The sequence below is a fragment of the Limulus polyphemus genome, unplaced genomic scaffold, assembly GCF_000517525.1.
Source record: "Limulus polyphemus unplaced genomic scaffold, Limulus_polyphemus-2.1.2 Scaffold141, whole genome shotgun sequence".
NCBI lineage: Eukaryota > Metazoa > Arthropoda > Merostomata > Xiphosura > Limulidae > Limulus > Limulus polyphemus.
In genome coordinates this window covers 21,738-35,831 of record NW_013665751.1, presented here as the reverse complement: position 1 = coordinate 35,831, position 14,094 = coordinate 21,738, and the positions used below count along the sequence as shown (strand labels likewise).

Sequence of the window (14,094 nt, the reverse complement as noted above, 5' to 3'; positions counted from 1 at the left end):
GAAAAATGTCTTAGTTTTTGTTGTCACTAATACAACGCTTACATTATATTGAGGTTTCCAGCTTGAACGAATCAAATCATCTGTTGATTAAATAATTAAGGTCTTTAAAGATCGGCACTGTAGCAACTGAAACACATTTTAAAGTTGTCTGAATCTACGCCTATTTTAATTAACAGTCGTCTAAAATGTTTACCGTGAATAGAAATATGTGTAAATAATTAAGTAACCTAAAAACTGAAAGACAGTTAGAACATTCTATATTTTAATATATGTTATTCTTTTGCAGGTGAGATCTTCGTTATCGGTCATTTGGACACAGCAACAAGACTTCATCACCTGGAGATCTCAGCTCAAGACGGTGCAGGTCTGACGTCAGATAATAATGCCCACGTGTACTTAAGCGTTTTGACCCACAGCCAACAACCGCCAACGTTTGAACATGCGCGCTATAGTTTCTCCGTAGGGGAAGATGTGGTTCCTCAAACTCTTATAGGAACTGTTAAAGTCAGTGGCAGCAACAGAGGTAAGTTATAATGATAACTGAATACTTTAGACAATGGAGGTTGGGAGAGCATTCAGTCTTTGGACTAAGATACTCGTGTTTTGCATTGTTGTATATCATAGCCATACATAAATCATATTGGCCATATACAAAATCTTGATAATAGGAGAACACAACACTTTTTTTGCTTCCTTTTTCAAAATTGAATTAAAAGGATATTGATCTATCGATTTTCAATTATTTTAGTTTTTAAACTAATTTTCTTTCATATCGTAGAATGCATAATTTACTTTTCAAGTTTGAACATTTAATTTTCAAAGTATTTATCAACAGTAAATACGAAAAAGAACGCCTGCTAGATAAACAACTAAAGCAGACTTGACTGTACCTTTTATCGTTTATTACTATCTAGCGTAGTTCTTGGAGTTCTGAATCAAACTCCCTGTAAATGCCTTTCAGAAGGTCTTTATAGTTTGATTTGTTTTGAATTTCGCGCAAAGCTACACGAGGGCTATCTGCGCTAGCCGTCCCAAATTTAGCAGTGTAAGACTAAAGGGAAGGCAGCTAGTCATCACCACCCACCGCCAACTCTTGGGCTACTCTTTTACCAAGGAATAGTGGGATTGACCGTCAGCTCCCACGGCTGAAAGGGCGAACATGTTTGGTGTGGCAGGGATTCGAACCCGCGACCTAACCACCTAGCTATGCCGGGCCGTCTTTATAGTACTCAAATTGTTTATATTGAATGACTATATCATCTACAACGAGAGAATGCTTGAATGGTTTAAGAATTACGTTTTACAGATATTATTAACTAGATTGGGCATTGCTGACTTGAGCAGCTAACATTTTTCCTTTCTTAAAATAAGATTATGATTCTTAATCGACCACCAGCACAACAGCTGGAACCATGCCGAGCGTCGAGTTATATTTTAACGAATGTAATGCTTTTCATTATATGATAGCTGAAAACATGGATATGAACATTATAAACTATACATTTTTTACAGATTTCATTTAAAGCTTAGGAGAAAAAATTTCTAAGCATCTAACTTCTATAGTTGGTGTCAACTTAAACTGTGGCTTCCATCTCATTAGTTCATTGAAAAGTGGTAGGCCATATTTGACAGTTCATTGAAAAGTAGTAGGCCATATCTGACAGTTCATTGGAAGATGGTAGACCATATCTGACAACTTGAGTTTGTCTATTTAGTAAAAGGAAGGATAGTTGGTTCGAAATGTTATAATAAATAGTTTTGCTTTATTTTAACCGGTATTTTAACACAAAATTTTCGAATCTAAACCTTTGAGTCTACCTGTTCGACAACCACGTGAAGTGGAAGAGCTATCTGTATTCGGACCATTCGCAGATCATTTATAGTGCTTTTGAGGAGACACTTCTAAGAACAGACGACCCGAGAGCGACTCACTCTGTAGTATCTTCGTACTTTGTGAAGGTAGCCGTTCACGTCTTCTGTTTAACTTCAGTTTGACTTTTTATTTCAATTTCACTTCAGTTTCGTCATTGTAATTTCGGACCTTTAGTTTTGTAAATTAATTCCTTTAGACGTCACGCTGGCTTGTCTTCTCTTCATCTTTATCCAGCCAAGTTAGTTAACCATTAAATCTTTTGTTAACCAAATCTCAGATCCTCCTATTTTGGGAATCCTTTTATGTACGTGCGTTATGTTTCTTATTGAGGAATTCCACAGAAGTGTAAAGCTTTAAACTAACTACACTTTACGTGTGAATTCCAAAAGTGCCTGATATGTGATCTGCTTTTTCTCCAGTGCCACATCTGAAACAGCTATTTTGGTTATGCTAAAATATATGCCATTTTTGATCAATCTGAAACAAATATATGTATACATGGGTTGCAACTACAAATTTTGAAAAAAAAATGTATGTTAAAGGTAAAACCGAATGAAATGTTAAGGTAAATTATACCATAAAAGAAGTTTTTCTTTTGATATAAATGTGTTGATATCACATATAAATCTGTATTTAATAAATTATGTGATCTTAAACTATAAATTGTGGACTATTTGTTCAATATTAATTTCAGTCGTGTATTTTCTACTTGAGTGAATTCTTACTGCCTAGTGATAAATTTGTTACCTTAAATGTTAATGATAAATATGCACACACCTAAGAGTATAGATTCTTAGTCACTGAATAAAATACGAAATATTTCCAAGGAAATACGTCGGTGACTTGTTTAGGGCTCAAACCAGTAGACTACAAACTACGGAGATACTTATGGTACATACTTTAATTAAGCCTATCGTTTTATTTGTTTCAGAATTTTTTTCACAAAGCCATATAGGTATCCCTAGTATTGAAATGATACACTCACTTCCAACTCTTAATCAAATCCCTCCCATACCGAAATGGCATAGAAAATGTTGTGCTGAAATCGGGCTTAATTGGCAAAAGCGGATGAGAATGATGACATATTCCACCTGAACGGAATGCCAGTCCATCGCAGGTTAACTCCCAGCTAACAACTGGTACAGCTGGGTAGACTGGAACAATTAGTGTGTCTAGCACAACAGCACGACGCGAACCAGTCTGGAAATTGCAACCGTCACACTAGGAATCCAAAGCGCGAAGCTATTGAGCCACGCCGCCCCTACCGCCAACTCTTAGGCTACTTTTTAACTTCGTTGTTTTGAATTTTGCTAAATAATATCGATCTTTCACGCATGTCACATTAATGTCTACAACAAATTATTTAAATGGACGATGCTTTTTAGTGCATTTAACGATCTTCCACTTGGTCCACTGACCGTATTTTTGTATTATTTATAAAAGACATGGACACAAACAGGCGCACCTGATAAGTTACTTATGTACACAGGAGTCTTCGATGTGACTGACGCGAAGATAAGCGAAGAATAACTGACATTAGTCTGCACTTCGTGGCTAAAGTAAGATGGTATGAGAGAAAGTAATCGCCAGCTTGAAAAGGCGTAATTTAGGAAAGTGATTAATAGCAACGATACCTAGAATACATTCTATAATTAAATATTTTCTTTTTGTCATCTGTTAGATAGGGAAGATGTCAGGTATTCCATCTACTCTGGCGATCCTGAAAAATACTTCAGTATTAACCCGTCTACAGGGGCCATCATTACAAGAAGGACACTTGACCATGAGACACATCCCATTCTTCTGTTGAACGTCCAGGCGACACGCAGTCGGCCTCCATCTTATGGCCATACTCAGGTAAACTTCTCTCCCCCCCTCTCTTTCTATATGTATATATATATACATATCTTTAGAATGTCCGTCTCATTTCTTTTTATACATATGTGTAGCAATGTATCTAAAACTTCCATTTTATGTATCCATCCTTCTCAGTTATTTTGAAGTCAGTTCATAAAGTTATTGATCTGTAGTTAAGACAGTTTATTTTATTAAGATAAATTGTATGTATTTTTTAACATAGCCAGTGTGTTTGTAAATGTACGACAGATATCTTTTTAACTTATTTTTGTATAAGATTTATGAAATTCAGTTTGTATAAAAGTGTTTCTCCGTTTTATTTCGGTATAATATATCGGTGTATGTTCACCAGTTATCGTAAAATATGTATAGCAGTAATATAATTTGTACGATTACAAATATTTATTTGAGCATGTTTTAAGTTATGAAAACAACATTTACTTTATAGGTGAACATTACCATTCTGGATGTGAACGATAACGCTCCTCAATTCAAGAGTATGTCTTTTAAGATCAGTGTTCCAGAAAACACAGAACTGAACGCTCCTATATATGTTGCTCAAGCAGATGATTCGGACAGTGAGGCCAATGGTGCAATTCATTATCATATCATTCAGAACCCGGATGGCATTTTCAGCATAGACAGCCTAAGTGGTATCTTATCGTTACAGAAACGTCTCGACTATGAAACCCAGCAACGATACATTCTGTTGCTAAAGGCAGCAGACACTGGGGTATCTCCAAAAAGTTCTACAATGACTCTTACTGTAGACGTACAAGACGTGAATGATAACGCCCCTGAATTTGAGAAGTCCAACTATCAAATTAATGTATTAGAGTTATTGGCGATCAATTCGCAATTTCTTCAAGTCAGTGCAACGGATAGAGACACTGGAAATAATGCTAGACTAACATATAAATTGAGTAGTGGAAATGAAAAGAAATTTGGAATTTTTCCAAATAACGGATACCTTTATCTCAAAGATACCCTGGACAGAGAGGATACTGATCGTTATACTCTCAATGTCCTTGCTGTGGACAACGGTATTCCACCTCTGTCTGCCAATGCAACTATACTTGTTCGAGTTTTAGATGCCAACGACAACAGCCCAGAGTTTGAGGAAACAAAGTTTCTATTTACAGTAGAAGAGAACATTGAAAGAGGGAAGCTTGTCGGAACTGTGGCTGCCCGTGACAAGGATCTGGGCAACAATGCCTCTTTGCGATATAGTTTACTGTTGTCAAATTCCAGTTTCCAAATAAACCCAATTACAGGTTTGTTTGTATTTATATCATTTCAATATGTGGCATATCGAATTTTAATATTAATAGCACGCTCGACCAATATACAAGATGATTTCTGATTAAAATAATACTTTTATGGTTTAATATTAAGTAAACTGATGTTTCAGTTCCTTAGTTGCTATAGTAATAATAACATTATATCCAACACATTCAAGGATCGTATTTCAATATAACAATATTATTGTCTGATTTCAAATAGTTTAATGCTCATGAGGTAATAACATAGTTTAACATGTTTAATTATGTACCTATATTAGATTATCATAAGCAAGAACTAACTTATCGCTAAAGTTAGAGATTAAGAAGCTGGACTGCTGACTATAATAATTCTTGGTAGACGAACAAAATCAAGTTAGGCCTCGTTTGGTCTCATTATTTCAGAAACAAAGCCACCCAGTTTATTCAGGTCACAGACTTGTATTTCATTTTACATTTATCCTTTGATCTTGATAAACAATACAATTTTAAGATTACACATAATAATCAATCTTTATAACACTACAGCTGAAAGTACGAAGCGTGTCTGGTAACATAGTCCCACGTCTCTAACATGACACTGGAATAGGCGGTCCCATTTGTCAAACACTGCATTAATGATTTCTTGAGTAAACGTTTCGAGAGAAAAGTATAAAAGACGACAAACAAACGTTTAGGCTAGCAAGAAGCTATTCACTGCTCCAGTGGTTAAAAATAGCTGACGTTACGCACTTTAACAAAAAAATTTTGCACAGTACGAAATTGGAGGAATTATATTTTTTCTCATACATACGAACAAAGTTTCAAGATTTCATAAATTATTATAAATCCCAGAAAAATTTAGCCTGAAGACAAACGTGAAAATGATTATATACCATTTAGCAAGCTTAATATGTAAGGTCAATAGAACTTATTAATGTTAATGAATATTCACATATCTGTAGCTTTTCTATACGCCCCCCAGTGGCACAGCGGCATGTCTGGGGACTTACAACGCTAGAAACCGGGCTTCGATACCCGTGGTGGGCAGAGCACAGATAGCCCATTGTGTAGCACTGTGCTTAAGTTCAAACAAACAAACGAAGCTTTTCTATATATTTCGTTGATAAATTCAGAAATTAAATTAAAAAACTCCTTTTGCTTAATAAGTGATCAGTTATTATCAACCTGAATGAATTATTAAATGGAGACGACAGACAGTATATACCTTTATCATTCCTGGGATTAAAACAGGATTAAGTCAGTATAAACTTTGTTGTAGTATACTATACCTTTATCATTCCTGGGATTAAAACAGGATTATCAGATAGAAAAAATATTACAAAACCTTTATTGTATTATAAAATTTTGGTTCTTTGACAAATTTTACAATTATTCTTTTCATTTCAGATTGTTTACTACAATCCAACTAGTAAAATTTGATTTGGCTTAATATTTAATTACTTATTCTGTTATTTGTTACATTCTTATATTATATCATTCGTCTTTATTCTACGCCGAACTCAGTATTATTTTTGTCTCATACCATTTTTGTCTTTACCTGTTATAGAAATAAATTACAGTTTATTTTTGTAAAGTTATACGTTGTCAAGGGTAATTATTCTTTAAGTGTTTTATTTTTTACAATAATGTTTGTGGATAAAGTATGCTACTGTAATATGAGAAACTAGCTCTGTATGCAGAAGTACAGGTTTTGGAAAGAAAGTAAAAGTTCAAGTCAACTTCTGATTAGAATTTTCTATGTTGTAGATTCTTTATTTTATGATATGTAAATACGAAACGAACAGCTTAAATTGCAACAGCTATGTTAAATCTAGCTCTTTTCAGTGATTAAAATTTCTTGTTGTTTGTGGTTTGTACACATTATTTTTTACTACAAAATGTGTAAATGCATCGTCAGTGAGTGAATATGATGTCACATCGGACTTGCAGTTCCAGATTACGCTCGACTGTAACCTAATTTTTATTTATTTTCTAACACTGTAATGCATTCGATAATTCCTTTTTTTGTATTTTGGCATCAAATTTATGGTTACATTATTTATCAAAGTTAAATGATCATAAAACTTTCTTATTTTAGGAGAAATTTTCACGAAAACGACACTGGACAGAGAGAATATATCCAGTTATGAGCTTACGGCAGAGGTGCGAGACCAAGGATCACCATCACGATCTAACCGCGCTATGGTGGTAATCCGGGTTCTGGATGAAAATGACAACCATCCAATTTTTGTGATGCCCACGGATAAAATAATTTCTGTGCGCGAAGAACAACCAGTCGGAACCGAAGTGGTACAAGTTGAAGCCATTGATGCTGACGAAGGAGAAAATGCCTCTGTCACATATTCAATTATTCCAGGTTAGTGATTTAAGTTTAAATACAGAATGTAAGCTCGGATTACTGAATTTCCATTATTTATATCACACTTCATTTTATCTATTGAAGGGAATATATCGGTACTGATTGATCTCTTAGAAACGTAAGTTTGCAATTCAGAAATCAGAATAGAATAAATATAACCTTTGTTTTTGTGGCATAAAACATCACCTGAAAAAAAAATATTCCCTGTTTTACTATATACTTTTCAATCCATGTAAATTCGGAATGATTGTTATAAAATCTGAAAAAATAATAGTTTGAAACTAGACACAGAACTTCCGATAACGTGTAAAATTACAAATGAACAGCAACATCCTGAACTACTTTATAAGCTAATTTTAACTCATAACTATAACTGAACTAAGTGTGATAATACTGTCCGTATTAAAGCATCCAGCCTTGATTGCTTTAATAGTATCTAAACGAGTACACAACCATTTCATGCATTGCATATTTGTCTTTCCATTTTAGCCATTGTCATATGGAATGCCAGATGTTCATTTATCATTGTTGGACCATAGCGGGAATCTTTATCACAAGTTTGAATGAAATAGTTACGTTAATGAAGCCCCCCGGTATATGTACAGTATATGTATATGTCCCCCAATTGGTCAGTGGAAAGTTTACGGAATTACAACGCGAACGCCCCCCAGTGGCACAGCGGTATGTCTGCGGACTTACAACACTAGAAACCGGGTTTCGATACCCGTGGAGGGCAGAGCATTGTGTATCTTTGTGCTTAACTTCAAACAAGTGTTGATGAACCAGAAAATCTTTAAAATGTGTCATACTAATGTTTCTAATTTTCTTATTAGGCAATGGAGAACACGATGGTTCAGCGCACTTTACCATCCACCACAAACGTGGTGTCATCACAACTAAAGCTGTGTTGGATTATGAAGAAAAGAACGAATACAAACTAACAGTCGTGGCTCGAGATAATGGCTTTGCTAGTCAGGAGGGTCAACTTCAACTTAAAATACACGTGTTAGATCTCAACGACAATCAACCAACTTTTCCTACCTCCGCTTTAACTTTCCGTATTCCTGAAGGTATACCCGTTGGCGAAGAAGTAGGATTGGTACAAGCAGTAGACCAAGACGGTGGTGAAAATGGCCGCGTTACCTATTCTATTATTAGCGGAAACTTGTATGGCATATTTGATATAAGCAGAACAACAGGAGCATTGTTTACTGTCGATGAAGTGGATTATGAAATGTCATCTGAGTACACGTTACAGGTGAAAGCGGTGGATAGCAGCACAGCCAATCCTCGCAGCAGTGTGATTAGTGTAAAAGTGCACATTGAAGATATAAATGATTGTGTGCCGACATTTAAAACCGATCCAATTTTATTCTCCATTCCAGAAAACACCAGAGAAGACACAATAATTTGGAATTTTAGTGCAACAGATGAAGACAATGGAGACAACGGTCTCATAAATTATGCCATTACTCATCAATCACCTTCAAGTGTCTTTAAAGTCGACACCAGTACTGGATCTCTAACTCTCACCGAAAAGCTTGATCACGAGTCGTTCCCCGAGTTTATCATAATCATAACCGCAACTGACCAAGCCAAAGAAAAAAGGGAGCGTCTTTCAAGTAGTGCTACTTGTAAAATTATTGTTGAAGACGAAAATGATAATAGTCCTGTCTTTCAAACACGTAGTCGCATTGATATTCTAGAAAATGAACCAGTAGGTTTTCCTCTCTTACACATTGTCGCCACGGATGCTGATTCTAGAGACAATGGTCGGGTAACTTATATAATTACAAGTGGCGATGAAAATGGAAACTTTGCTTTAGACTATGATACAGGTAAGTTTAATCCTTCAAGAAGTTTAAAACATATCAGATGAAGGTAGATTATTAGATTTTTTTACTAATGTTTGAACGAAAATGATGAAAACAAAAATTAAAAAAGGCTTCATTGACTACTGACTTCACATGTTTTTGGTCAACCCTTTGTTGTTATTTTTTAACTAGTTTCACGAGTAACTATCTATAACAAATATTACGTAAATTTTCTAATAATCCTTGGTAGTGAAGAATAATAATGTGGAGCAAATTAGTTTCAGTGTTTTACTCTATTGTTTAAACTTCTTTGTTGTTGTTTTTTTGTAAACAATGCGCCAAATTTTGATTAGAAAATGGGTGTAGTGCTGCCGGCAACTGAAATTGGAGCTGAGTCAAAAACTTAAACTATATATATATATATTAAAAAAAATTAAGCTATTGAAAATTAAATGTATTTTATAACCAAGCTCTCAGTGTGTCAGAGAACACACTGACTATTTGTGATCCCCCCCCCCCCCAAGTCCATTGGTAGAACTCTTTCAGACTGTCCAGTAAACGCTCTGTCACTCTCCTCAAGAGCTGGCATTGAGCACCGTGCGATCGTTCCAGCTGAAGTGCAGGTGTCAGAGCGTTAAAATGGTGAAATATTTATTGCCATGCGTGACCTGGTTATTGACACACATGAATATGGTATTAAAACACCTCATGAAATACATTTCACAATTATACCGTGTGTTTAAAATGCACACATTTTTAAAAAGCTTATTATTTGTATAATATACAACGAAGTTCGCCTTTTTTAATTATTCGTGTTAGCAAGACAGGAGATATGGAAAACGTAAAGATCAAAGTTGTTAATACTATTTGCAGACTGCTGTTGCTACGGCCCGGCATGGCCAGGTGGTTAGGGCGCTCGACTCGCAATCTGTCGCGGGTTCGAATCCCCCGTCACATTAAACATGCTCGTACTTTCAGCCGTGGGGGCGTTATAATGTGACGGTCAATCCCACTATTCGTTGGTAAAAGAGTAGCCCAAGAGTTGGCGGTGGGTGGTGATGACTAGCTTCCTTCCCTCTAGTCTTACACTCCTAAATTAGAGACGGCTAGCACAGATAGCCCTCGTGTTGTTTTGCGCGAACTTCAAAAACAAAACAAACTACTGTTGCTAAAACTGAAGCTGAAGGAGACTAAAAGTATTATATTGATCTAAAGGAAGTTAAGTTGCATGTTTTCTCCCGGCAATATATGCATATTCAATTTATTACTAATGTAAGTAATCTCAAATAATTAATCCTGCAAAAAGTTTCTTTGTTTAAAATGGACTCACAAAGGTGAAAATTGGGTTTTGAATATGAAATTTTTACCCTGGTGGAGGCGTCACACACGACTGACAAATTTTGGCTCCGTCGCTATAAAATTTAACACAACACCACTGGATTAGATACAATTTAAAATCAGTCCGTAAAGATATAAAATGTTTGTGCTCGGGTAAAGTAAGATGGCAAACAAGATAACATGTAACATATTTGACATGTTCCTCCATCTGTGGACACATCTGAAAATATTAACTGCAGTATACTGATATGCCAAACAGGGTAACAAAAACACACATACAATATTAACTCTTAATTGATATGTTCCAGAAATTCCCCGTAATACCGTGTATTTATTGTTGTTTTTGTTTGTTTGTTTTGTTCTGTGGTGTTTATATCTAAATACATATGTTTAAATGCCCTTTGAACATCTCTTTATTTTTTATCATTTGACAGGTTTATTTTCGTCTACAATTTAACATCTATATAATTATATACAGCTACATATATCCATCAACATATTTAATTGCCAAAGTGTCGAAATGCTTCCTAAACTAGCTTTATCATCAACAGTTCCTAGCTTGCATTTATGACAGTTTATTGAAAATATAGTGTAACCACAAATTCTAAATCATTCCGCTCTATATAAGGTCTTCTTGTTATTATTTTCATTTTCAAACTTTAGTGAAAAAAAGAAAATGGGTACATTGTAATCCTTCTATAGCTTGTGAAAATAACTTGTTGTTAATTTTTCTTCAAAAAATACTCCCATAAATCTTGAGAAAATAATTTGTGACTTGCAAGCTGGCTTAGCTTATTTTCTTTATTTTTACGCAAATTATGTGTGTTTGAAATGCTTTGAGGTGAAAGTAAGATACTTCGTTCATAAACAGTACGTGACTAGAGTCAAGGTCGTTGATCTTGACAGTGAACTGGTGAGACAAGACCTAAACAATCCTCTATAGTTGTATTGCCGTACTGGCATACTTGTGGCTGTTAGACAATGAATTCAACATGCAAATTGTGCAGATCATTTTAACTGAATCTAACAAGGATGATTGATGGATGTCACGTTTTCTCATTCATTATTCATCCTTCAAGAATAGTATTAGATAAGTTCTGGGATTCACGGGGGAAAATGTTTTTGATGATTTTATCCTATGGCATTTTTTCTACTGTAATTTTGCCACTAGGTGGCACATATGTATGCAAGTAGATTAGTTGTTATTTTATTTTTTGGCAGATGACTTACTATTGTATATCCTTTATTAAAATTTAGCTTATTTTTCTTATACATTTGCGTGATTAGTTTATTCATTTAATTTTTCGCATTAATAAAAGTTAGGTATATAACAGTTTTTATTGTTGTTTTTATTGGAAGCTTCTCAATTATTTCTTTTGATGTATATACTACACCGAATAACAAGGTTTACTAAAGCTTGTGGTCTTCCAATGCGTCAGCGGTAAGTTTCCGGACTTACAACGCTTATATTCAGAGTTCGCGGTAGACAGAGTGCAGTTAGCACCTTGTATAGTTTTGCGCTAAAATGCCAACAACTAGAATCAAATCTTACGAATTTTGATAATAATCAGGCCTTATCTCCCTCGTTAGTTTGTTTGTTTTTAATAATGCACAAAGCTACACAAGGGCTATCTGTGCTCTGCCCACCACGGGTATCGAAACCCGGTTTCTAGCGTTGTAAGTCCGCAGACATACCGCTGTGCCACTGGGGGGCTCCCTCGTTAGTAATAGTTTTGAGTAAAATGTTGTGTAATAAAACTGCTGCTTCAAATATACAGATATATAATTCCTCGGTGGATCAGCAGTAAATTTTATGGATTTAACACTAAAATCCGAAGCTCAATTCCCCTTGGTAGACATAGCATAGATAACTTATTGCATAGCTTTATGAAAACAACGACATATTTATTTATACTTTAAATTTTGTTTTGAAAATTAAATTTTATTAGATGCATTATAAAAAAATAAAATAATTCGTTTTTGAGTAATATCTTAATTCAATATGAGAAAACGATTCTGTCATTTGTAAGTAAATTAGAATTTATTTTATATTTTTAAATTAGTATTAACTCTCCATTTAAAATTACCTACCAGTGGCACAGCGGTATGTCTGCGGACTTACAACGTTAGAAACCGGGTTTCGATACTCGTGGTGGGCAGAACGCAGATAACCCATTGTGTAGCTTTGTGCTTAATTACATACAAACAAACCATTTAAAATTTAACTTATGGCTGGATATGCAACTGAATTATTTAAAATATATTCCTACCATTTAAACGTAATGAAATCAACATTATTGAACATTATCTTAAAATCTGAAAGGCACCTATAAAAGCACTTGACCAGGTCATTTTGAATTTTAAACTATTGACCAAAAAGGGGGCAGCCATTCAGTTCCCCGCTGCGAGGACTTTGTCCGACTCTTTGAATCAAATAGTGGGATATATATATATCACATTTATAACACACCCACAACTGAAAGTGCGAGGCATGTTCACCGGCTTCACGTTTCGATCCCTTGACATTTCACAACGTAGCAAACTACACTAACGAATAGGCCACGCCTGGCCCATACTCGATAAGTCAAAGGGCATATTAAACTTATCTCCAATAAAACAAGTTAAGTTTAGAAAGTAAACAATTTGTTTCTGTTATTAATTTACGTTTTGCACATCACTAATCAAATGTGGCTAAAGACGAAACAAACAAAAAACAGCTCTAAATGTTCCTGTTTCCAGTGCAAAAGTACGTTTACCTAAAATTAGTCAAGTGGGTTTATCCTTGGTTCATTCGCTTTTTTCCTCATAAAATGTTACTTTATTTAAAATATCATAGCAACAACATTAATCATTGATATGGTTTAAATGGTAAATATAAAGCTTTTTCAGCGTTAAAAGGTCTTACGTTTTTACTTTCTTGAAAATTGGCTTAATTGATGCTAGAAATGTAATACATTTGTTTATTATAAAGAAAACATAAATATGCTATCATGAATAGAAAGTGACGAGGAAACGAATGTACTAAGCTGTACACTAACAAGATATTTTTTACATAAGTTATCACCGCCGTAACATGTTTACTGACAAAGAACGATGATTTGTGGCAGTACTTTCACAGAATGTAAAGTTTAACCGTGCTTGACCTTTGAAACTAATTAAACCCGAATTGCTGGATTCATCTGTCGAGCCACATATGATAAAACATGTTTAAACATTTAGTTAATGCAGTTTTGCGTAATTATGTGAGCCACATTGTTTCCCAAGTATGCTAATTTACTGTAATCTACCATCACAAGTTTCATATTAATCAAACTTGAAGAGCATTAAATTACTTAAAGCTATTAATCTTTTAATGTCAGATAGAGTTCATAGCAGATTTGACCTACTTATGATCGTCAGATAAACTTATTTGCACACTTGGAAAAGATGTAATGTAAATACGTTATTATTTTATTGTAAATAAACAATATTTTTGTGTTTTGATAACAAGATTTCTGGAAAAGAAAACAAGCCCTTACATCATTTGTTTTTAACGTTAACGATTTTATTTCAAATTTTTTTTTAAAAAAA

General features: G+C 34.6%; 1 protein-coding gene across 1 annotated transcript in view; it reads left to right on the top strand.

Annotated features, from left to right (window-relative positions):
• Nucleotides 1-14,094, top strand: part of LOC106474674 (protein dachsous-like) — a 34,044-nt gene that overhangs the window by 2,246 nt on the left and 17,704 nt on the right. The window contains exons 2-6 of the mRNA XM_022379974.1: nucleotides 287-527; nucleotides 3,559-3,730; nucleotides 4,179-5,004; nucleotides 7,091-7,369; nucleotides 8,215-9,210. Of these exons, the coding sequence (XP_022235682.1) occupies nucleotides 287-527; nucleotides 3,559-3,730; nucleotides 4,179-5,004; nucleotides 7,091-7,369; nucleotides 8,215-9,210 (2,514 nt within the window). The remainder of the gene's footprint in view (nucleotides 1-286; nucleotides 528-3,558; nucleotides 3,731-4,178; nucleotides 5,005-7,090; nucleotides 7,370-8,214; nucleotides 9,211-14,094) is intronic.